Genomic DNA, 24,213 nt, shown 5'->3' with positions numbered 1-24,213 from the left:
GAGTTGCAATTCATCCCTGATCAAAAATGCATGTGGAGAAGAAGAAAAAAAATCACTTTTCCTTAAGCACTGGTTTAATCGCAGATCATTTCACCTTTTAAATGGCAAAGGGAACTGATGATGATTAGCCCTATTGAGTCCTGGGTGCCCGGCTCTCCAACTGGTCGTCTGATTGCACGAGGACATAAACATATCACCAGCGACTCTGATTAGCAGTGGAGGGCCAGGCCAGGCTAATTCTTATAATTGCAAGTGACTTCAGCATCACCTCTCTCTGATCTATTGAAACCATTTACTGAGCTCCTCTCCCTTTCTTTATTCAGAGGAACTCCGATGTTATACAGCTCCTCTTTACACTTTTTTTTTTATCTATGCTGTCTTTTTTTTTAAATATATATAAAAATGTGTAAAGTAACCCTAATACAAATGTCCCCCTATTACCCGTTAAAATTAAATGGTCTATATATTTTAATTTAAAAGTCACTGTTTTGTTTTCTCTTTCATATAATGTAAATTGATGAAATGAAGTGTGCAGATGTGACCATAATGATCCCGCAAATGACTGATGTGAGCGACTGACAATGGGCAACTTCCTGGACTCTTTTGTCATATATAATATCTGAATCATGTGACCAGTTAAAGAAGAATTACTTTATCGGAATCTCTTGATAAAAGCACAAATTACAATCAATCAACAAGTTAATGTAGTTTCAACTTGTTTTTTTTATTTGGAACTCATATGTACCTTTTTAAACTTTAAGTGTTGTTTGAAAACAAAGGCTTACTCTGATTTTTAAAATGTATTTTCTGTCATCGATATGGAAAAACAACACTAAGCAGAGAGAAGAAAGAGAGACAATGTAAGACAAAAGGAACAACGGTAAAAAAAAATAAAAAAAAATAAAACAATGACTAGATAACATGGCCATGGTGGAATATTTTATTTGACAACGTTTATTTTTTTATATAAAACGCCTAATTACATACCGGTGGGAATACTTATTGATACAAATATTTTAAGGCAATCCTTAATGCACAACACATCATCACTATGCACATTAACATCAAACTACCATGATAATTATTATGTATAAAAATGCAAGCATCTTAGCCTACTAACTATTAAGTGCAGAAGTAGGATACAAAAGTGTACATACATTTAAAACAAATATAAAAACATACAATAGCATACCTGTGATGTATTTGATCAACTCTAGTCTATAGCTCCCTCTTGTGGTGCACTATCAAACGTGTAACTGGAATAAAAGTGACAGAGCAAGCAACTGCTTCTTCATCCTGAAATGTGTGGCACAAAATGTATTTAAAAATATTAAGTGTACTGTATAGTGCTACGGTTGATGTCACTATTTTAATCATGATGTTGACTTATTATATTGTAAACAGCTGCTTCTTCCTCAAACGTAGCAGCATTCAATCAGCACCAGGACCCACACTGGCACAGGCTACACACAAAGTGCTTTCAGTGGACATAGCCTCTGTACTCCAGGAGCAGGTAGTTCTTGATGAAGATGGGCAGATCGAGTTCAGGAACCACCTTGTGTACCCGGCCCTCCAGGAAGCTCCTGAGTCTGAAGCGTGCCAAGTGCTGCAGGGAGCGAGGAGTCTGTGCCAAAGAGAAGATGGACTCATAGAACTCTTTGTGCTCCTGGTTAGATAAAAACACGAGATCATGTGATATTATTTGTCTTACTTTACAGTAAATTGTAGTAGTATGTTGAAATGAATAAGCGGTAATACACGTTCAGTAAGCAAGTCATCTGCCAATAGCTTTGTTCTGCTGTGTTAGCCCTCAGCGTGGTCCACTGTGACACTCACTACAGCTATAACATCCTGCACAACCTGCAAAAGACTTTATATTTTTTGTGGCACGTTTTGATTTATTCATATAATCATCCCATTGTTTGTGTAAATTAATTCTGTATTTAAAGGCCTAACATATTTTAGAGTTTCTCCTACAACACCTCAAGTTCAAGAGCTGTTAAACAATCAAAACTAATTGAATTAGCATTGATTTTGGTGTCCATTTACTGTGTGCAAAACACGAAATATTTGGGCATTGTAAAGAAGAGACCAAAGTCACCATTTAAAGATATAACATTAAAAACATAAAATGTACAAAAACATTTGTCTTAAGACACCCACACTGGTCAAACTCTACTCAGGAATTAATTATTTAACGAGCTTGCCTTCAACATGTCCGATGACACAGACTCAACCCAGGTGTCTGTGACTTTGAGGTGACTGTAGGCGTTCAGAAGAACTTCGATGGTGCGTGGAGATCCACAGCAGTGCTTCAAAACCTTAAAAGAAACACCACAACACAGAGCACGGATTCATATAATTATCATTTAAGTTCATGAGCGAGCTTGTGACTCCATAGAACTGAAGAAATAAAGTAATTAAACACTTGTGAAATGAACAGATTGGTCTTCCCTCCAGGGGTTTAACTGGAAATTATGCAATTAGTGCTAATTAATCTCCTATTAACACTTGCCTAATTAGGAACCAGGCATTTTGTCTTGTGCACGTGGGTTCACTGATGGTTGTAGTCTGTTCCCCGCAGAGAGTGCAACACTTCATGTTGTGTCATGAAATGGGAATGATTTGAATGTGAAGTCTGGAATATTGCAAGGACCAGTTTAGTGTTTCAAGACTCTATCTCAAGGTGTTACATGTGCAGTATGTGCTAATTATGCACAATGAGACACCTTGATGAATAATTGGTTCATGCTGTAAAAACAATATAGTGCAAACCAATCTGGAATGCTTTAGCTGATATGAAATGCATGTGAACACATTTGATTCTTTCTTTTTAGATAACATGTTTAGAGAACTTTTCATTTCCTACCTTGGGCAGAGCTCCAGGCCACACCCGAATAGAACCATGGTTGAGCAGCGCACGGACGATCCTTTCAGGGTGATGGGAAACCTTGTAGCACACCACCTTCAGGATGTTGTGCATGGGGGCTTCGCCACCGTAGCCCATGTCGTTAACGCAGGCACCGTTAGCCAGCAGCAGATCCACTATGTCTGGATTTACATTCTTACAGGCCTTGTGCAAAGCAGTGTGTTTGTCCTGGTCCATAGCGTGGACGTTGGCCCCAGCCGCCAGCAGCTTCTGGCACACCTTGAAGTAACGTTCAAGCTCCTGCACCTCCTGGGGTTCTGAACAAGCAGCGTTCAGGGGCGTGACACCCTCATTGTTCCGTTTGTCCACAGCAGCTCCATAGCGCAGGTAGAGCTCAGTGTGTTCCGGGAGGCCATTGCTGGCTGCCACATGTAGGGGAGTGTCACCTTCATCTAGAGTGCGACCATTGATTGCTGCACCGTACTGAAGGAGATACTTGGCACATCTGCAGACAGAATTACAGAACCTTGGTTTGTAATATTTACAGAAGTTGTATCCCCATGTAAACATTAGATCAGTGTTTCCCAGCCTTTTTTTGTCTGACTCATTGTGTTATCATATGAAGTACCCCTTTATCACATGCCATGTTCCATGTTCATTTAAATGGATTTTAAACCGGATGCCACTTAACACCATTACTTGTGGATATTATTGCAATAATTTTCTTACAAGACATGATTCTGAAATTAGTTTTTTTTAAGTAGGTTTGATCGTTCTTGTATTATAACCACTTTGAGTGGCAGAAACTCTACGTTTCATCCATTTCCCCAGCACTTTTAGCTATATCCATTTTACCCTCTCTGCTCGCCTGCTAGCTAGTTCTTATGCAGTCTCAACAGGAGCTGGTGGTACAGTGATACGCAATTCTTACAAAAGTGGAATTCATCTGCAATAAATGCACTTTTGCTCATTTCAATCCACTCAAGCGTTTTGCTGCTACAGCCTTTCTTGGTTGTTATGACCAGTAGCTTATGGTGGCTAAGGTTAGCAAACTTTGACTAGATAATGCAGTTCACTGACCTTTGATTGATTGGGAATAAATGCACCCTTCCTCTAGTAAAATCATTCAGAGGTTTTGCATCTAGTCTGGTATGACCAGTAGCTTATGGCGGCTAATGTTAGAAAATGCTGAGGAACAAATTGTGGCAAAACTGACATTACTGAGTCAATTCACTGACTTTTTGACTCTCCTCTTGTGCCTGTTGCACTTTCTACTTTTGTTCTACTGTTGTACTCACTCAACAGATTCGGGGCTTGTACAAAAGTGCAAAGGCATAAGGCCGTCTTCAGTGACAGCGTTAGCGTTGGCGCCATGGATCAGCAGCAGTTTGGTACACTCTGGCTGGCAGTTTTCACAGGACTCATGCAGAGCAGTGGTGCCTCCGGGTGCCAGGTCCACATTGGCCCCACGCTGCAGCAGGAGTCTCAGACACTCCGTGAAGCCTCGGCCAGCTGTGATGTGAAGTGGTGTGGTCAGCTCCTGCTCATAACTCAGTGACCACAGTCCTGCCAGCAGAGAGTACAATATAAAGTCAACTTTGAGCTCAACCCTGAGCCTCACTGTAAAGAAGCCGACATGTCAGATATCCAAGAGTGGTTGTGTTGTCAATGAGACAAATGACAAAGTTTTACTGGTTGCATTACTTTTCAGACACTCATTACAATACTCAATTATTATGAATAACACTAAATTTAAAATTAAGACATTAACTCTTTTGCATAACTGTAGCCAGTTTGAACACCAACGCTCTGACAAACCTACTCAGGCCTCTGTAGTTAAATCTGAAGTTCTTCCATTCCTCTATGTTGCTGGTGTCATAAATGGCATCAATAAGGTACTCATACTCGTCGTCGCCCACAATGCTGAGAATCGTCAGCTCATCACCTACAAGCAAAGAGTTCCAGAACTGCAGGACACAACCCGAGGCCTTGGCTGTGGCGATCACGTCGTTGCGGTACGCCTTTGGTTTGTGCCACTTAAATTTAGGTGCTACATAAGCCATACTGGATCTAACTAGATTTTTTTAAGTAGGGTGGTTTCTCCCGAAAGATATAAGCACTTATGCAGGTTGTTTGTGTAGACAGGGCTATTTCTGGGTGGTGTTATGTGATACTTAACTTGACCCGGTGAATGTTGCCAGTGCAGCGGCATGGGAGCCAAAGACTGGTGTATGACATGTCACCTGCCCAATTATTGTTTATGTGGTAGCCATATGATGGTTTCTATAAATATTGCCTCATTTTCTGTTTCTATATTGCATTGCTATGTCTTTAAATACTGGGTCAGGGTGAGATGCACCAGTTACATATTGCTTGTAGTTTCACATTATTATTATTATCACATATTTTTTAAAGCAGTGATTAACTTTCTCTTTTCCACAACACAGGCAATGTCTCTCACTGTCTCACATTTTTTTTTCCAGGAAATACAGTAAAGCTACTTAACTATGTCAAATCACATGAACTCCTGAATTCATTTCTAATGCAGGCAGGTGTTGTCTCCTACCTTCCCCTGTGGCAACCCAGCGCATGTCCCCTCCCTGTGGCTCGATGATGAGGTTCACTGTGGATCCTCTAGGAAAGAGGTGCTGCAATGCCTCCAGGTCTCCTGTATACAGAGCGTTCTGGACGACCACATCTTGGCAGATAGTTGGTGGCGTGGCAGTGCTGGACCTCAGCGGTGTCCTGTCCCTGATCTCCTTCTTCAGCATATAGCTGTTGAAGTGATGGGAGGTCAGCTGCCTCTTGTACTTGTGTCTCTCAAGCATGTCCTCATCAAGTTCAAGGGAGCGCAAGGCCATGGATGTGAAGACAAAGCTGCCTCGCGACATGCTGAATGGTTTGCCTCTTGCAGACAAAATTGGTTGAGTGAGAGAGACCGTCTAAAAAGGCCTGTCTCTCTGTCTCTGTTGTTGTATCCTTCTCTCTGGCTAATGTCCACTATGTGCCTGCCGGCTGTTCACAGGGTTGGTTCACAGAGTTGTTTTGATATTCGGTATGAGACCCGTGACAAGTAATGCTATTTTTATGTCTCACATGCAGCCACTTGAGCCTCTCATATTTGCCTCCAGCAAAGTTACAGCCATGAAGTGTCTCTGTCAGGCTGCAAGTTTCATGAGTTGAATGAACTCACACTTTGTAACAATACTGTACATGCTGTTTTTAGGGGGTGATATAACTTTTTTGATATAACACAGTATCTTATTCATTATTAGACATTACATTTTAGTCTGTGTCAGTTGATAGTGTGTAGTTAGCCTGATGAGAGGGTCAGACTGACAAATGACACATGAGGGGGGGCATGGTGGTTAATCTGATTTAACCCAGCCATTGCAGGTGTGTGGGAGGAGATTCAGATTAAGATTGTTTCCGGAGGGAGACAATCACAGAAGCAGCATGCTGCAGGCTGACGGTTGCAAACCACACGCTTCTACATGGAGAACACTATTAAAGACAAAGACGCTGAAAGACTATTATTGTTTTCCCACAACACAACTTTTGTAACACCTTTTAAAACCTGGACTATGACACAGAGAGCTGGCTCTCAGGTTCCCGACAAAGGAGAGGGAGCTGGAGAGCGGACGCCAAGCAGGGAATGTGGAACAGCAGCCTCCGGACATCAGGAGAGACTGACGCCAGCAGGCCCGGCTCCGGAGCGCAAATTGAATCAGCGGTTGGGTGAGTCAGTTTAACACAGCACAAACCCCTCTAGAAGTAGGTAAAACATACACTCATCCAGGCCAGCTTAGTCTCACTCTGACACTAAATGCAACCCGCAGGGTTAACCTACGAGCTAGTTTAGCCTTTAGTAGCTGTGTCATTGTTATACGAGCCCAGGTTAGCTTTGCCTTGTAAAACTGTAATCAGCAGCAAATGGGAGGTGTCCTTCCTTAAAAAATATAGGTTACATATTGATTGATGTTATAGTTCATCATACACTGCCACCAGCTACATTTCCACCTCTCCTACTCTAAATGTGCTGAGCAAGTCAAGTCATTGGATTATACACCTTTATCATTCCCAGCAGAGCTTTCACTGTTAAACTTAAAAGATAAGTTTAAAAAGTAATAGCTGACTTGCAACATTTGGACAACTTTTAAGGTAAGGTTTTTCTTAGAGGAAGAGCAAATAAGAATGCCCTATTTGTAAGCCCCTGTGAGTATGTGTTTGCAAAATGTCTTTTTCTGCTCAGTATTTTTTTCTTTCTAGACCCTTAATGGATTTTATGTATCCACATGGCTCCCTGCATTAGAACATTAGGCTGAATGACTGGCAACCGCTGTGTCACTCTGCCCCACGTGTAGTGTTCTGATGGCAGAGGGACGGCACCTAATTAAGCCTCTTAAGCCTACTCGCTAGGCATCTGACAAACATCTCTTTTGACTGATGGACCATCATTTTCCAATGCTGGTAGAAATTATATCCAGTAGCAAAACTGATCACATCTTTTAACTCTACCAAGGACAGATTTTTTTATGGCTTGCCAGGATGACTAAGAACTTTCAGTTTTTGGAGACTGATTAACTTGCTTTGATATTACCATCTATTAAAATTTGCTGTATTGTTTACACAATGTATGAGAGCACACATATTTTAATGTACGTTTATCCACCTCTGTGTTGGAGTCCTTTAAGATGGCTGTAAGCTCTGTGGAAAACAAGGTCTACAGCGCAGCTGAAGAAATTCATATTTGAGGAGAGGTTTTACCTTCTTTCCCATTTGAAAACACGGAAGCATCGCTGCATCTCATCTATACCTTAATGACTGTTCGAGTATGGAAATCAAGGTCATTTATTTTATGTTACAGTTTGGTAATAGATGCCACATTAAACTGAAGGCGAGTAAGAGTTTCAACTTTGAAAACACACATTACCAGAGAGAGACTAGGAATATTGTTTTTGCGGCTGGAGTACATCCTTTTAAATGATATACATAATGAGTTTATAATATGCATCTGGGCTACCTCCTCTCTACTTTGATGTCTTCCAAATGGCCCGGGTGTCATCAGCAAAACATGTAGGCACTTTCCCGCCTCATTGACTCCCAAATGTATTTTAAATATCATTCCTGGTAACGCAATTATTTAAAACGCTGAACTAAACACTTACTAATGGGGAAAAAGACAGTGACTTCGATAAATTCATTTCTCAAATGGTGGGCATTCATGTTTCTTTTTTCTTCTTCCTCTGTGAGGCGGAGGCAACTCTGATGGCAACGAAAAAACATCAGCAGTAGTAACACCCCCTGGCCTAACAGGCTCCCCGTGGACATATTAAATCTTTGGTTTCCTCACATTACCCACCAGAAGCTGTCTCTCCAAGGTTTTCAGCATTGTGGTCAAGCATCTTCCTCTCCCAAGGCGGTGAGCAGCTGGACATCAGCAACAGGCCTGATGAGATTGAGGCACTTCATTTATGCAATCATAGGCAATTAGTTCCCTCTGATTATGTGCCTCTTAATGCTGTTTTGAGTACTGTGGCACACAGTAATACAGAAAGAGATTAAACTATAGCCCTCCCTCCACACTGAGCAGTCATTTAATATACTGAGAACATAATCAAATGTACACAGTAATTACAATAATATTAAATGCTAATGACTTTCCAATTGGATCTGTTGTTAGTTTAAGACAGAGTGCACCCAAAGAAAGTCTAAGTTTAGAGAGAGTGCCACCATGACATCAGAACACTCAATTATCCATCAGGTGTTTCTATTACTATTAATAGTTTATGAGTTACTTGTTATTCCTGTCAGAGGAAGCAAGATCATGTCTGGCATATGGGCAATTCTGTGCTGGTGAGGGAGCAATTAATATGTAATTGACATATCTAAGTTCACATCTTGGGAATTAAAGAGAAATAGGGTCTGCAGTTTTTATTCTGGTGGTAGAATAACTTGGAGGTCACCATGGAAACATGATACGAGATAATGAACATGCTTAATTGGCTAGCGACATTATCTTAAGAACAGCTAGTTGCTGCGTTTATGCCTTCGTCTGCCAATTCTGATTTGCATCTTGGCTTGTTCTAATTTTCTTAATACCATATTGACTCTTGCAGTCCATACAGACACATTAAGGTAGACACAAACTGTCTGCTTTAAGTCTTCAATGCCATTAAAACACCTTTGATAGCCAATCAACACTGATTACCTTACATATATTTGGCTCATCAGAGTCCACAGCAGGGCTTAGACAAGGTGCCCTGTTTGCAAATCTCCCCCAGGTCTCATCACGATCCTTGAGATGTTGGTGGAGAACCTAAATGAATTTATAGAGCCTTGAACTGAACAGTAGCTCCAAACTATTTTGTGGAAGCATGATTACTTTTTCTGTAGTCTTTCAGCTCTGAGCCCACTACCTATAATGTATTGTATCGGTCTTTGCAGATTCCAATTGTCTCTCAATGCACTGATCACCACGCAAATAGCCCTTTGTTTCATCATGACAATTGAGAGGTTCATATTTCAACCTAATAGTCCTGTATAACTTTAACCATCTATCACAACCTCATTTCATTGCGGTTGCAGTTAATACGCGCTTCCCTGCCAAGTGGAACATTTTCTAATGATGCACTCTCACATGAAAACAAGGCAAGCCAGCCAGGGCTCTGCATCACTCACTAATGCATCTATCCATAATGTGTTCATAGCAGTCTGCCTAAAGGAGACAGTGATGACTACCACTAGGCATGTGCATGAGAGGGGATATGGGGAATGGTGCAAGATACAAAACCTAAATGGGCATGATAATCGTGAACAAAGTTCCTGCCATCAAAGACTGTATCACCCTTATTATAACGTGTAGATTTTGCATCATTACCAAGAATACTAGAAAACATCTAATCGGTATCTCAACAATAACAGTCAGCGGTGGGAGTCACATCCAAGCGCATTATCACAGTGAGCCTGGCTTTGTAGGGTGTTGACAAGGTTAGCCTAATAGGTGTATGTAAAGCCGGATGTAAACACCATCCTAATTAGAGAGACCTTTATCAGTTCCTCTATTTTATGCAGATTGGACTGGTGCAAACGCTAGTGTCATTATCCTGTAATCAAGTACTATTCAGTTGACAGTGTCGTCTTCTAAAACCCTGATTAGAATGCATAACAAGGATACAATGTTGCATTATTTCCTCCGTCAGTTTATAAATATGTCAATTTTTAAAGCTAACTGAATAATGGATCTTGTCAGGGTTTGGATGAACACATCAGAGGTGAAAAATATTACTTTTAAAACAGACCATTGCTGTATTTTAAAATAGTTTTTATTGTCCTTACATGGGAGATATATGATACAATTGAGTTTTTCTCAAACATTAAAACCAAACTTACCCATTTTAAAGACATTTCTGGATCCCTCAAAGACTTGTCTGTCTAGCTGGAAAAATATATGTTTTAGATGTGCTTTTTTGACCCATTTCTCATGTTGTTTCTCAAGTAGAGCTATATAGATTATTTCTCATCTTGTAGAACACAGCCAAAATGTGAGTCTTAGCATCAGTTAATATTAATGTTATTTTCTCTTTTTAAATAATTTATTTAATCTATGTAGGCTACCATATGTTGCTTATCCTGTTGTGGCCTAGCAAGAAAGGTAATTTCCGGTTGCCATTTTGTTTGGACAGCAACTTCAGAATCCATTCAAATGTTTTTGTTTTTTTAAACTTGTCGCTGGCGGGATATTTGTTTTGTTGCAGCTGCATAGAGACTTGGATAAATCTACATTATCACATCGGTAAGTTTCGTAAAACAGTTGCGGTTTCAAAGTTTGGCCTGTGTTAGTTGAATTGGGACATAGCTATAGCTATATTGGTGTTAACCTGTTAACGCATTAATGGTAAGTTAATGTTAGCCCTGTCTATCATCATTGCTTGCTAACTTTACATCGGGCAATACACCCATGGGCAACTCTGACGACGATGTAAAGTTATGATAACGTTAGCTAACGTTACTATACCGAATAAGTTAACATAACGGTATAGGCCAGCTTTAACCACTGACACTTTGGAAATATCTAACGTTATCAGTTGACTCTCGGATGCTTCTTTCAAAATCACTTAACATTAAGTGTCTTTAAAAAATCATTGCAGATGAGTAGGTTATGTTTGTCCTTCGTGTCACGGGGACTTGTTTAGTTTATTTAACGCTTTAAAGTGCAGGATGGGTCTCGGGACCCCGAAGGACGAGGCCCCCGCCAGTTGACGTGAAATGTCATCACATAGTACGCGAGGGTCACCGAGGACCCGAAGTTGAACGCAAGGCCAATACAAAACGTCAAATAAACTGAACGGGTCCCAGTGACCCGAAGGACAACACAAGGGTTAGCTAAGTTCATGAGATAACGTGCTAAAATCAGTTTATCTGACTGACAGCAGCTAAGTTATTGATGAAGCTCCTTCTGTTACCCTCTCGAAATCACATCCACCTGTTTAGCGTTAATTCCACACCTGTCGGCGGGCTGGTGTGCTCCCCATTTATTTATGTCTAGCCAAGAAACACAGGTGCCTTTGCTTTTTTTCGACTGACAAGAGCACGATGATGTGGCCTACATGTGTTGCGTGTATAAGGATTCAAAACAAACTGGATGGTTTAAAAACAGTTTTTGTGCTATCAGAAATACGTTTGAGGTCACTCAGCCCCCTAGCTCGCCTCATACTCAACTGAATGTCACAATTAATCTGACCCCAATTGTATCTTCTGTAGCCTATTATTGGTTATGAACTTTACATCAATAAAATAAAAAGCCACAATTTACACACGTGTGCTTTTGACATTTGTAATATTTCCATTTGGTAGGCTACATTGTGATCGGTAGCCAATAAAATACAGTTTTGATCCTCTACCACACGGTCTTCTGTGATGCTGACAGCTAAAACCATCTGAGGTAAAGTAACAATTCAAACTTTGTCAGAATGTAAAGAGGACTTTCGGGCTTGGTTGGAAATATTTTTAAACTACCTTAGTCTTCCAGACGGTCAAAAAAAAACAACAACAACCCCACACTCAAGGTTATTAAGAGCACTGAGCAAATACACATAGTGACTCATGCATGGGTTTTTGCAACATTGTAGTGGATTTAACCAAATAAGTTTGCAAATAGGAACATGTATTGCTGTAACAGGAGATCTGTATCAAAGATAGGGTCAGCGTGCCTGCAATATTGGAATTTGCAATTACCCCATCTAGTGGTGAATACTGGCGCATTACTAACCCGCTCTATATGAAAGAAGTAAAAAGGGGATTAAGACAAATAGGTTTCTTTTGCTACGTTTATTGAAATCAACCAGGTTTCAAAACGGATGCACAGGGTTGAAACCCTTGTCACAACAACTTCCGAGTGTGTTCAAGTCTTCATTTGGAGCTGGTGTACTTGGTGACAGCTTTGGTTCCCTCAGACACGGCGTGTTTAGCCAGCTCCCCGGGCAACAGCAGTCTCACTGCAGTTTGCACCTCTCTGCTGGTGATGGTGGAGCGTTTATTGTACTGAGCCAGCCGGGACGCCTCTGTGGCAATCCTTTCAAATAAGTCATTCACGAAGGAGTTCATGATGCTCATGGCTCTGCTGGAAATGCCCGTGTCCGGATGAACCTTTTGAAGGCGACGGGGGGAGGAAAAACAAACAAACAAAAAAAAAGGTTAGTTAGTTAATTTTAAGCTAGGAAAACCGAAGAAGTTGCAAAGCTTTTCCACCCACCTGTTTCAACACTTTATAGATGTACATCGCGTAAGTCTCTCTTCTTTTGGCCTTTCTTTTCCCCCTTTTCTCACCTGCAACCTTCCCCTTCTTTTTCGATATATCATTCGTCATTCTTCAAACTATGTCAACTATTAACTTTGACAATATTACGTAGGCTACGTCAAACGCTCTATCAAGTACTTTAGGAATAAGTATCCTCTTTCTCTGGCTCAAGGACAGCTTTTTATGTAGCGTGCGTTAATTAGTGACTGATTTAGTTCACCTGCTCTGTTTTTCTGAGCAGCTAGGCTTGCGCTCCACATTAAGATACAGTTAATGACTACGATAACGAATACAGCTGTTGCCAAGAAGCCTCGCAAACGTGTTGGATTTTAATTCAGGCAGGTAATTGTTTCTGTCACAGAAATAAAACGTTATTTAGGTTTAAGTTATACCATTGCACATAATAATAGTGTCCACTTGGTGGCGCACTTGCACCAGTTTTAGGGCTGCATGCAATCTTTACATATAGTAATACCTGTAGTAGATTCCACTGTAATCCATTGTATTCTTCCATGTAGCTAGTAGCTAACATATGTTAGACTTAGGGTTATTTAGATGACTAGATGTAGATGATTTAACAGGATTAAAGCAGGAACTTGCCCCAGGTTAATTTTGTCTGATTAAGTTGGTGGCAGATATGTTTGGGTCGCTGGTAATGGAGGTGAGCCCTCCTTTGGTTTTTCTCTGAGGCCCCCTAGTGGCTTTGTCTGCCCTCTTGATGCACACAGAATGTATTTTTGTTTTAGTTGGTGTTACTGTGGTTTATGATTGAGGTAATGGGGATATTTGTTTGTTTACTAATGGTGTGTTTGCATCCTTAAGCTTGTGTTTGATCCCGGACACTGTTATGTGTAGAACATTTCGACAAATTTAAGATTTGCTCCAGGCCTGTATCTTTATTACATATTCTTGTTGTGTTCATTGGGATGGAAAGTTTTAACATTTAAATTGACCATGAGAGTGGGATTGTTCTAGTTATGTAGTGTAATATCATATTAAGGACTAACTACAATCGAGATTTGATTATAAAACATGTAAGCATTACAGACTTTGACCACATGTACATTTTTTTAAAACATTTTATTCCCCAAATCCCACAATGTTATTGTATTTTTCAGAGTTTAGCATTATCTCCTATATATATATATATGTATGTGTATATATATATATATATATATATATATATATATATATATATGTGTGTGTGTGTATATATATATATATATATATATATATATATATATATATATATATATACATATATATGTAAAAAAAAAAAATGACATACAGATACACATTCACAGTTTTTTTTTTTTTTTTTGTTTGTTTGTGTTTGTGTGTGTTTGTGTGTGTGTGTGTGTGTGTGAGATTATTTTATTTTTTATTTTTTTTTTTTTTAAAATATAATAAAAAAATTTTTTTTTAATTTTACACTGAGACACAGATAGCACACACAAAAACACCTACCACACCCCTCTCAAAAAACAAAAAAATTTGGATATTTTTATTCACTTTAAAACACCCCTCAGATTCCCCCACCTTGAGATACTTCCATATCATGAATAATGTTATAGTAGGTAAGCAGGAATGGAGACAACCACGATCATAGTAGTTAGGACAGTGTGAATACACCCACAGTAAAGGAAATTTAGCCTTAGAGCCTAAGCAGTTTTTTTAATGGGACAACCCCACAAAAATTTGGTTTAGATACCTCTAACCAAAAAGGAAAAAACCAAAACAAAAAAAAAACAACAAATACACAAAAACAAATATGCAGCTCACAAATACAGAAAGCAGACGCATAATATGTAGCCTAAAGCAACTAAAATATGGACTACAGAGTGGATAGAGAGGAAACGAACACACATATTGAATGGAAAGAAAATGGAGTTTGTCGTCACAAATGGACACTGAGACCAGTAGAAGAAATAGGTAGTATGAATGAGACTTATATGTTAGAAATGTATGTACAGCAAAGTGAAAAAAATGGTTTGTGTGGGTTTTTCGTGCTTTGAAGGCAGTTTTTTTTTTTTTTTTAGATATGTAGAGCAGTGTGATATGGATGAATAGGAGATTGTGGAAGAATGCAATATAGTACTTTACAGGCCAGTTTTTTTTTTTTTTTTTTTTTTTTTTTTTTTTTTTTTTAGTAAAAGATGGAATCCCAAAAAAGAAAAAAGTGGATGTGGATAACTGAACGAGAATAATGGAAAGAAATGGATAAAGTAATATTGAAGGAGAAATAGATAAGATGGATTATGTGACAACCTGATGAAAAGTTTTTTTTTTTTTTTTTTTTTTTTTTTTTTTTTTTTTTTTTTTTTTTTTATTTTTTTTAAATATATGAGTGAAATAGAATGGACAAATATGGTATGTTAAATATAGGAAACAAGGACTAGTATAATATAGGTATATGAAGAGACATGGAAAGCTGATAAAACAAATGTAATGAGCTAGATATTGGATGAACAAACAAATGTAATATAGTGAATAGGAATAGTGAAAAGAAGAGAAACATTAAGAAATGGAATGAAAAAATATACAATGGATGAATAAGGGATGGATCAAAACAGACACTAGATAGCATGAAGGAAGAATGCAGTTAATCCTCCATTAAGAAGCAATATAAGAATAGCATGACATACAAATAGACCTCTGGAACAAATTAACATGGATGAAAACAGACAAACTTTTATAAGAGGTATTTTAGGCCCTGAATTTTCCAGAACATTAGTTGATAGTTAAATCATATTCAAAGGCCCCCCAACAGAGAGTGCAGTGCTTAGCAGCGCCTCAAATATTACCACTTATTAATATTCACTGTGTTGTTCCGTGCATTCTACCATCCACTTGAAAGCCAATTACTATTGTAAAGTCCACCACTTTCAACCTGCAATCTGCAACAACAGGCATGCCTGCCAGTATGGATTTGGGATTTAAGTTTGCTAATCTTTACACAGACGTTACCCAAATGTAAAGAAAATGCAAATAAATGCAGCGTGAAAAGTATTTGCATTCTATTACTGAATATGGAAATTGAATGTCAAATGCAGAGTTATGCAACAATGATGTTTATATTTGTTTCACTAAAAACAATTCAGTTAGTTATCCCAATCTAGTATCAGTAATCAGTAACTGTGAAACCATGTATGTGTCACCATCACAGTGGTCGCAGGATTTCACCTCAAGGTTTTTTTGTTTTTCTCATATAAAAGGTGACGTTAGTTCAGACAGGACAGTTAATACCATGGCCACAATAGGTAAGGTTATAGTATATAACCCTCTGCACATCCACCACACTCCACAAATTGGTACAGTACTTGAAGATGGTCTATTAAACATGGTTGCTGCTGTTAGTTTGCTGTATTTTTTTAGTTAATGTCTTTTCAGCAAACTCCACTGCAGTATACATCTGATAGTACTCCCAACATGCTCCTGAAGATACTTGTGTTATAATTCTCATTGTAGAGTAGTATCTATAAAGTAGCATCACCCTTCAGCCAAATCCATATTTGATTTTCGTTTCAGGCAGTAACTCAAGGGACTTTTAGTTTGTCAGTGTTTATCAGCAACATTGACTTGCATGGCTTTGTTTGCAAATGAAGACTCAGTGAAGGTCTCATGTTAAATAGGCACAGCATCATCCATCACTGTTAAAAAATTTTTTTTCCAGCACATTAATCATTATCAGTCATGACTGTCTGTGAATACAAAGGAGTGCAGTTGAATTTATATATTTTAAAGTATAGGAGGGATTATCTCTCCTTGAGTCAAGCATTAACCACTTGTAAATTCAAACATCTTCATCAAGTCAATGACAGTTTGACAGGAACAGTATTAGATATATTTAAGGTGTTCTGATGGTGTGAGTTAATGAAAGTGACTCAATCCTGTATTGATCTTAGCTTGTTCTGCTTTTGGGTGGAAGAAGCAAAAAAAGGCAGCTGTCTTGTAGTTTTAAAATTGCAATATCTCAGACATTGTTTTGGTAGACCTATTCTAAGTCTTAGCATTCCCTGTCAGATGAAAAGACTGTGATAGGCGGATTCAAAACCACAATAGACTATCACTTCAGGCATCATGTTGCATTTCTTTCTGTGAACATTTCTTAAATTGCATCTCGACTGTGACAATGAATGGTTGACATTGCATTTCTCAGAATTGTACGGATGGAATGGTTTTAATAGTTTTATCTGACTAGTATACCTCTCTACAGTGTTGTGGGTAATGGTTGCTATGGTCTGTGTGTGGTTACTAGGGCAGAATATTGATTTAATCCTCAAGGGCTGTGGTTCTATCGTTGGCAGTTCACCTATTGTTATGATAATAAGACATCCCTGGGTAGCCAATGAGTGACCATCTTGTTTGGTCCTAGGGTAATTGAAAAGGCTTCTCAGAATGGTGTGGTGAAATATTAACCCCAGCAAAATCATCTCCCATCTCCAACCCAGGAACTCTCATGCAGTCACACACAGTAAACCATATCCCTGGACTGCTAATATGGCCAGACTGTGAAATGCAAATTGGGATTAGTCCATCGCTTAGAACTACAAAGAAATTAAAATATTTAACCCATGCTGTCACAAGACTAGACAATACATAAAGATCTTAATTAAAATGATTAATGAATAATATTAGTATTAATGAAGAAAGCATTTAACCAGCTGGTTTTGGTTAAACTGTTAAAAGGTGGACATTTCTGGAACTCCATTATGTATACCAATGCAATAAACATGCAACCTGTAGCATTCTTGTAAGCGAGCAAAATGTTGGCGTAAGAAGGCTGCCGAAGCAGATTAGAGAATAATAACCCATTGAAGGTGGTGTCCAGATTGAGAGACTTCCCCTGTGAGCACAGACACACAGGCAAAGCAGCCATTCAGCAGTGGGATGGATCCTGACTACTAAAGAGGGAGAGAGAGAGGGAGGAAGAGAGAGACTCAAAGAGAGAGAGCAAGAAATGGGGGAGTGGTGGGAGAGAGAGAGAGAGAGAGAGAGGAAGCGAAAAAGAGAGTAAAAGGCTCCACACGGCAGAATATAAATCTGTATGTTAACAGGACTAAAGCTTGAGGTCTCGAAGCGGCTTCAGTGGTTATGCTGGTGGGGGGTGGCCATAAAGCATCAAGATGGTCTTCCCTATTAACTGAGGATCTGTGCAAATAAGGAAGTGGAACCCGTGGGAGCTGTGAACGCCGGTTGTCAAGCACAGTGGTGGGCTGGTCGGAGGTCTCTGACCCCCTCATTTTTATTTCTGGAAGAAAAAAGAAGAGCAAAAAAGACACGAGAGAAAAAGGAAGGTGACAGCGAGGGACTAGTGAGCCATTTCTCTCTTTATTATTTCCATTTACAAAACCATTGCATCCCATTATCACAGCGATGTAGAGGCATTCTCTCCTGTTAGAGGAGGAAGGGTCCCATTGACTGCTGAGGCTTAGCACCTCTCTCCAAACGCTAGCCCTTTTCATTGCAGTCCCCCCACCCCCCCACCCCACATCTCTCGCCTCTATCCTTTACGTCCGCTATTTTCTCTGTTGTTCTTTCTTTTCTTGTCCCTTGAATGCTTGTCCTTTTCACACCACTCAGGAATCAGGAGGTATTGCGTTTTGGTAGAAGTGGGTGTTTCTGGAACTGTCATTGTGTTTGGTGCCGCTACAAAGGACAGCTGAGCAGGGAGTGAGAGACAGCCTTGGAGATAATAAAATAGCATCCTGAAAGAAAAGGGGGGGGGACCTGGGACTACAGGAACAGCTGACAACCAATGGAAGGTGAATTCTGATGGAAAAAAAAACTGTTACAGAGACTGACAACCATTTTAGGGTAGCTATTTATTGAGACCATTACCACTTCTTGAGGAAATAAAGAAGCAGTGTGCCAAACCAACACTGCCGTTGGATTCTGCTATTGCTGTTGCTAAGCAAAGTCTTTAACCTGAAGTTCTTGGGCAGACAGTATTGATCATCACTCTACAGCCATGAAAGGAAGCTCAGAGGAAAGCATTAAAAGCATCAGGGCCTCCAACCTGCAAGATTTTGCTAACATATCTACCTTACATGGCATGAGTCACATATTTGCCTATGGGCACATGGCTTTCCGTCGGTTTCTTTGGAGTATTTCCTTTCTTGGTTCACTAAGCTTATTGATACTGGCCTGCAGTGATCGAGTGTCATATTACCTGGAGTATCCTCATGTCACCAAGCTGGACGAGGTGGTGGCGACGAACCTCACCTTCCCAGCTGTTACCTTCTGTAACCTCAATGAGTTCCGCTTCTCCAAAATCACCAGAAATGACCTGTATCATGTGGGAGAGCTCCTGGCCCTCCTTAATAATAACTATCAAATAGCCAACCCACACTTGGCTGACCCTGAGCTTCTGGCTGCCCTTAAGGATAAGGCAAACTTTCAGAACTTCAAGCCCAAACTGTTCAACATGACTGATTTCTATAACCGTACAGGTCATGACATCGGTGACATGCTACTTACATGCACCTTTCGAGGGCAGGATTGCTACCCGTTGAACTTCACCACAGTAAGTACTCTCTTATGTTAACATGCTGTAATTCTGCACAGTATACTGTATTTTCTGCTAGACCTGACAGCCTGCCTGGTTGTTTTATGTTCAGAGTTTTAATGTTGCTTTAGCCATTTATTTAAAACGGATGTCTGGCTTTAATGTATCTGGTTCTCTAATATAGTTCAGTGTTAATATTGTGGTTGTTATTTCTTGAGTGTTGTCAGCACTTGCAAAAACTGTTATTGTTGGTGTTGCATGGTGTACTGTAGTTAATGTTGATGCTGTGCTGAGAGCAAATAGTACATGTAGCTTGTGATAAGGCTAAGGTCCTAAAGTGAAATGCTGCAAAGATTTGCCTTTTTTCCACTACCGCCTCCCTAAGTGATCTCTGAAGACAGCTTGGCTTCCAGGAAGAGGGAAATAATTTTTGTTAGGTGTTGTGTATCCCTGTATCTCACTTCTTTTCCATGAGGTATGTAGGTGTTGTACTGAGGTCAAATTGATGGTTTTAACATGCACACAGGCATTTGTTATGGCAAGTCTGACAGCTGCTTTAATAACATTGTTTAAATCGAAGTTCCTAATGTATTTCTTTTCAGGTTGGAGTTGCCATGCATTCTGTTGTCATTATTTTCCCACCTTCTTTATTCTGCTCATTCAACTATTCAATAGTGCTGCTCAAAGTGATCGGTTTCAGACTAGTTATTCCTCAGTAGCCAATGTGAAATATTTTTTGTTTTCAAATTAAACTTCTACAAATATTATTTTAGAGATCATTCAAAAAAGGTACCATGGTGCTGAGTTATCACCAAGCATTCATACTGTGTGCTTGTATTCATTCAACACTCCATTTGGCTATGTATCCAATCAGGCATAACTTTTCATTCACCATTTAGTATGAATGAAGTTTACCTAAGTGTAAATGGTTTTTGTTTATTCTGTTTGCTGATAATAAAGCTGTTAATACATACCTAGTTTGAAATAGACAGTCACATAAATTGGCCCCAAAGTATGTTTCATGTGTTTTAGATTAGAAGTAATCGACTATACAGTATTAGTTAAAGCAGAGACCTGGATCTTGGTGACAACAGACAATATATCCTCGTAAAGATCTAAACACACCCACGTACTGCAACTGCATTGTAATGTACTCTAATATTTTCTATTATTTGTATTGCTACTTACACAGGGAGTATTAAAAGGCCTTATTGTAAATATATATATATATATATATATATATATATATATATATATATATATATATATAATAGTCAGTTTCTGTAGTTGTACTAGAAATAAACGTCCTTAAAGAAACATTATGTAGTTCCGTAGCCTAACTTAACGGGTTAAATTAGTGCTTCAATAAAATCAGCATCATGAAAATGATCACATAAGAAATTGTGTTAGAGCTGTCATTTCCCTGTAGTCTGAAATTCATGTGTATTATAACATTTTTCCTGTCATACAACCTGTGCTCTCTACTCTTACTGCTATCCAATGCAGCAATACAGCTTCTAGTTTAATCTGACTGTTTAATTACTATTAGCACATTTTGTTTGAGTGAAATCGAGACCCCAAAAGCAGTAGGCAAAGCTCTACTTGGCTTAGTCTGGACTGCCCATTATTTTTATTTAATATTGGCCAAAAAGAAAAAAAAATTAAGATGCAACCTAAGGATAGGCATTGGTGCAATATCACTTGTTTCTGTTTCACTTCCCACTCTTATTTTAAGACATTTTATTATTCTCACTGTGTGTCATATATCCCATCTCTTAAATTACAGGTTTGATGAGCAACACCAAACTTACTTATCTCTCAATTGAGTCTATCTACTCTTAAAAAATATGATTTATTTTCTACTGTGTATCTTTAATCAAAAAAACCTGAAAGAAATCCCCACAGATGGCCAGTTTTTAAGTGACTCACTACTGTATTCAGAGTTGATCAAAACTCTTCTCTAGTGTGAGGACATAAAGCAATAATTTAATATAGATTTTCAATCTTACTATTTTTTCAACTTGTATCACCAATATTGTGGGTTGGGAATGTCTCCATTTACATGTTTGTTTCCAAGCAGCACTCAAGAGTGTCTTGAGAAACAAATCATTCATGGGAAGCTAATTGTCATTGTATTGCTTGATTGAAAATGCTTTCAGCATCAAATAAGCTGGTAGAAACAGTTAATTTCCTGCGTGTTTACTTGTTTTTGTTGGGCAAATTTGGTGGTCCAGCAAACTGTGAACTTTCACCTGGCCATGAATTACTGGCATCAGATTTGAACATCCTGGTTGATTCCCATCCATCATTGTTGTTTGGATGGAGTGGGTAAAGCAGTGCCATGCCACACTGCAATATTCTCTCAATGGGCAGAAATGTGTTTGTCAGGCCATACCAGTGTTGCCACAGTTACTTTGAAAAAGTAACTTAGTTACTTTACAGATTACTTGATTTTAAAAGTAATTTAGTTACTTTACAGATTACTTGATTTTAAAAGTAACAAAGTTAGATTACAAGTTACTTTATTAGTTACATTCAGCATGCCGTCAACACCCCCACAGCCTCAACATAAAAATGACATCCGGTTTACTGTGAGGCAGCTCGGCATTGCCAGTAGTCGGGATCTGGTTAATTATGGCACGAAAGAGATCGAGTCAACGGTGTTTAAGGGCAGCATTTCCTCTACAACATACTGCCAGACCGAATTCTTCAACTCTCCCCCACTTACTGGTTTTGCACCGAAGTCCAGCTTTTGTTGTTTGGGTGGTGGGGGACCTCCTCTCTGCTTCGCACCACCTGCTGGGACTTGCTCTGTAAGTTTGACTGCAGTGCTGCGACTCCAAATGTTTCTTCAAATTTGACGTAGTGTTTTTGTAGCTAGATAGCACTTTGTCGCCACCAGCACAGAGTGTACAACGAACCTTAATATTGCCGTCTTTAACGCGTTACAAGTAACGCGTTACCCGGCATCACTGGGCCATACCCATCGAGCTGAGTGTTTGGTGATGTATCTGATAATAATCTCGCACAACTAACTAACAGAGTAACTAAGTTCATAAACCGCTTCAGTGGGGGGAAAAAACACCTAAGCTACACTTTATTAGAAATCTTCTGCAGAAAACACGAAATCAAGACCTGTTTCTAATATAGCAGGTTGTGTTTTGTTGACTTTATCTAATAATATGTGTCCATGCTGTTTTCTTTTCCAAACAAATAATCACTGATCCCTGGCAGTACACTGATATTGAGACGACTGCTACAGGATATTTTCAATTATTCAAGTTCTCCCACAGACATGTTGAGAGGAAAATTTACAATGCAAAGGACTGTGGGAGTGATGAGCTTTGACCTTGAATAAATGAAGGAAGAATTCCATTAAGTCTGGGTTATGATGCAGTTGGGAAACAAAGCATTCAAAATGTTTTGCATTGTAATGGGTGGGTGGGCAAGGGAAGAATGTCAATTTGTGTTGCTAATGCAATTAACCACTTGAATCCCTCTTAATGATTTTATTTGGGCATATGTTACCAATGTCATAACAATATTTAGATTTTCCTTATAGACCATGGCCAAATTTTAAGAACATTTAATAGCACCAGCTGAAATTCAAAATGGCTACTTGAACATGAAAGTTATGAAAAAAGTTAGCTCTCTAGTGTCCTGACAGTTCTGCCAGGGCAAGCTATAAATATTTAAAGTGCAGTTATTTTTTTAAGAATATCGTGGTCTTTAGATAAGTATATTCTGTAACCCCTAGATTCTTAAGCTTTAATTTCTCTTAACAAAGATGAAAGACATTTGACACAATCTCTTTGGTAAGATGTAAAAAATCTACCTTCCAGTCTGAAGTGAAAGCTCCTGAAATCTCACAAAAGCTGCTGAAACCTCGATTTAGGATTTTTCTATTTAAAGATCATAGTAGGATTAACCAGATTCTAATTTAGACATACCAAACAGTAATTCACCTAAATAGTTTAATTTAATTTACTGGGAGTTATACAGATTCTTTATTTTTTAGCTGGTATTTGAGCTTTAATGGCTGTGTTCCTGTCAACAAAATGACCTTAATCAATATGTATTTAATGGCTTGCTGTGGCTATGAAAGACCACATGAGTAGCCTGTGAGCTGTTACGGTTAATTTCCTCAAAAATGTTTTGTTTAGATGTTGTCAAATTATGAATTGGTAAAATAAAATTACAACTGATGATTTTTTAAATATTATTTTTTGATTATCTTGGGCCCCCTCTGAGGGCCCAAGATAAAATAATAACCCTTGATGGTTCCCCACCGCCAACACTGTATTTAAATGTCACCTCACTCAATGATAGACTGCAGCTAGTGAACAAGAGGTTGATTATCATAATCTGATAGTGTGGATGTAGCGCTCCATTCTTAAGTCTTTACAGGTCATGACAAGTCCCTTTGGGCTACATTTCTGTCCATTTCTTACAGAGTGTGTAAAATCGGTATTCATCATCACATTTTGCTGTAGCTCAGTCTTAAAGATGTGATTTGTCTTTCATTTTGTCATTCAGATGACAGCAGGGGCCAAGGGGATGAAACATGGCTACAGTTGAGATGGGCTGACTGACACAATGTGACTTTTGATCTATACCTTGGATATTTATGTTTTGAGGCAGAGGTCCTCAACATTTGCAAACTTCTTTCCCCTTTAAAAATAAAAGTTTAGAGTGATAACACGTGTTATAGAGGCTATTTTGCACAGATATGAATACAGGGCTGCCTTGAGATTTTAGCTTGCACTTATATGCCTTGTGCACAAAAGGTTGGTTACTTCTAAAAAATAAAGAACAGCTAGGCTACATATAGGCTTAGTGCAGTAAAGTGCTTGTTAAGTAATTTAGAAACATAATTTTCATAATTGAATCGTTTGCAGAGTAGGTTCTTTTGTTGGCAACACTGCAGCAGCTGAGTTGGCAGAGTAAAATATTACAGTTCAGCAGATGGTGATGCAGATTCTGTTAATAATAACTATAATGATTAACTGTAACAAACTCTGTAAAATGTGTTTTTGT

At 38.8% G+C, this 24,213-nt stretch overlaps 2 protein-coding genes across 4 annotated transcripts; both read right to left on the bottom strand.

Moving 5' to 3' along the window:
* Nucleotides 1-926: 926 nt before the first annotated feature.
* Nucleotides 927-5,893, bottom strand: asb10 (ankyrin repeat and SOCS box containing 10). Of its 3 annotated transcripts, none has more exons than XM_039816085.1 (5): nt 5,436-5,893; nt 4,168-4,435; nt 2,870-3,374; nt 2,208-2,321; nt 927-1,624 (listed from the first exon to the last, which is right to left on the bottom strand). In XM_039816085.1, the coding sequence occupies exons 1-5, from the start codon at nt 5,758-5,760 to the stop codon at nt 1,481-1,483; spliced, it is 1,356 nt and encodes a 451-aa protein (XP_039672019.1). In that variant the 5' UTR covers nt 5,761-5,893; the 3' UTR covers nt 927-1,480. The 3 variants fall into 3 exon arrangements, with proteins under 3 accessions (XP_039672019.1, XP_039672018.1, XP_039672020.1); XM_039816084.1 differs by having other exon boundaries at nt 927-1,666; nt 5,436-5,892; XM_039816086.1 differs by lacking the exon at nt 5,436-5,893 and adding an exon at nt 4,692-5,202 and having other exon boundaries at nt 927-1,666.
* A 6,287-nt stretch (nt 5,894-12,180) lies between these two features.
* Nucleotides 12,181-12,841, bottom strand: zgc:92591 (uncharacterized protein LOC436997 homolog). Its single transcript, XM_039816082.1, has 2 exons — nt 12,624-12,841; nt 12,181-12,517 (listed from the first exon to the last, which is right to left on the bottom strand). Exons 1-2 carry the CDS (start codon nt 12,735-12,737, stop codon nt 12,281-12,283), a joined length of 351 nt encoding a protein of 116 aa, XP_039672016.1. The 5' UTR covers nt 12,738-12,841; the 3' UTR covers nt 12,181-12,280.
* Between the last annotated feature and the right edge of the window lie 11,372 nt (nt 12,842-24,213).

Source organism: Perca fluviatilis, chromosome 11 (assembly GCF_010015445.1).
Source record: "Perca fluviatilis chromosome 11, GENO_Pfluv_1.0, whole genome shotgun sequence".
Taxonomy (NCBI): Eukaryota; Metazoa; Chordata; class Actinopteri; order Perciformes; family Percidae; genus Perca; species Perca fluviatilis.
Note: the sequence above shows the minus strand (reverse complement) of the source record. Positions and strands in the feature narration are given on the sequence as shown.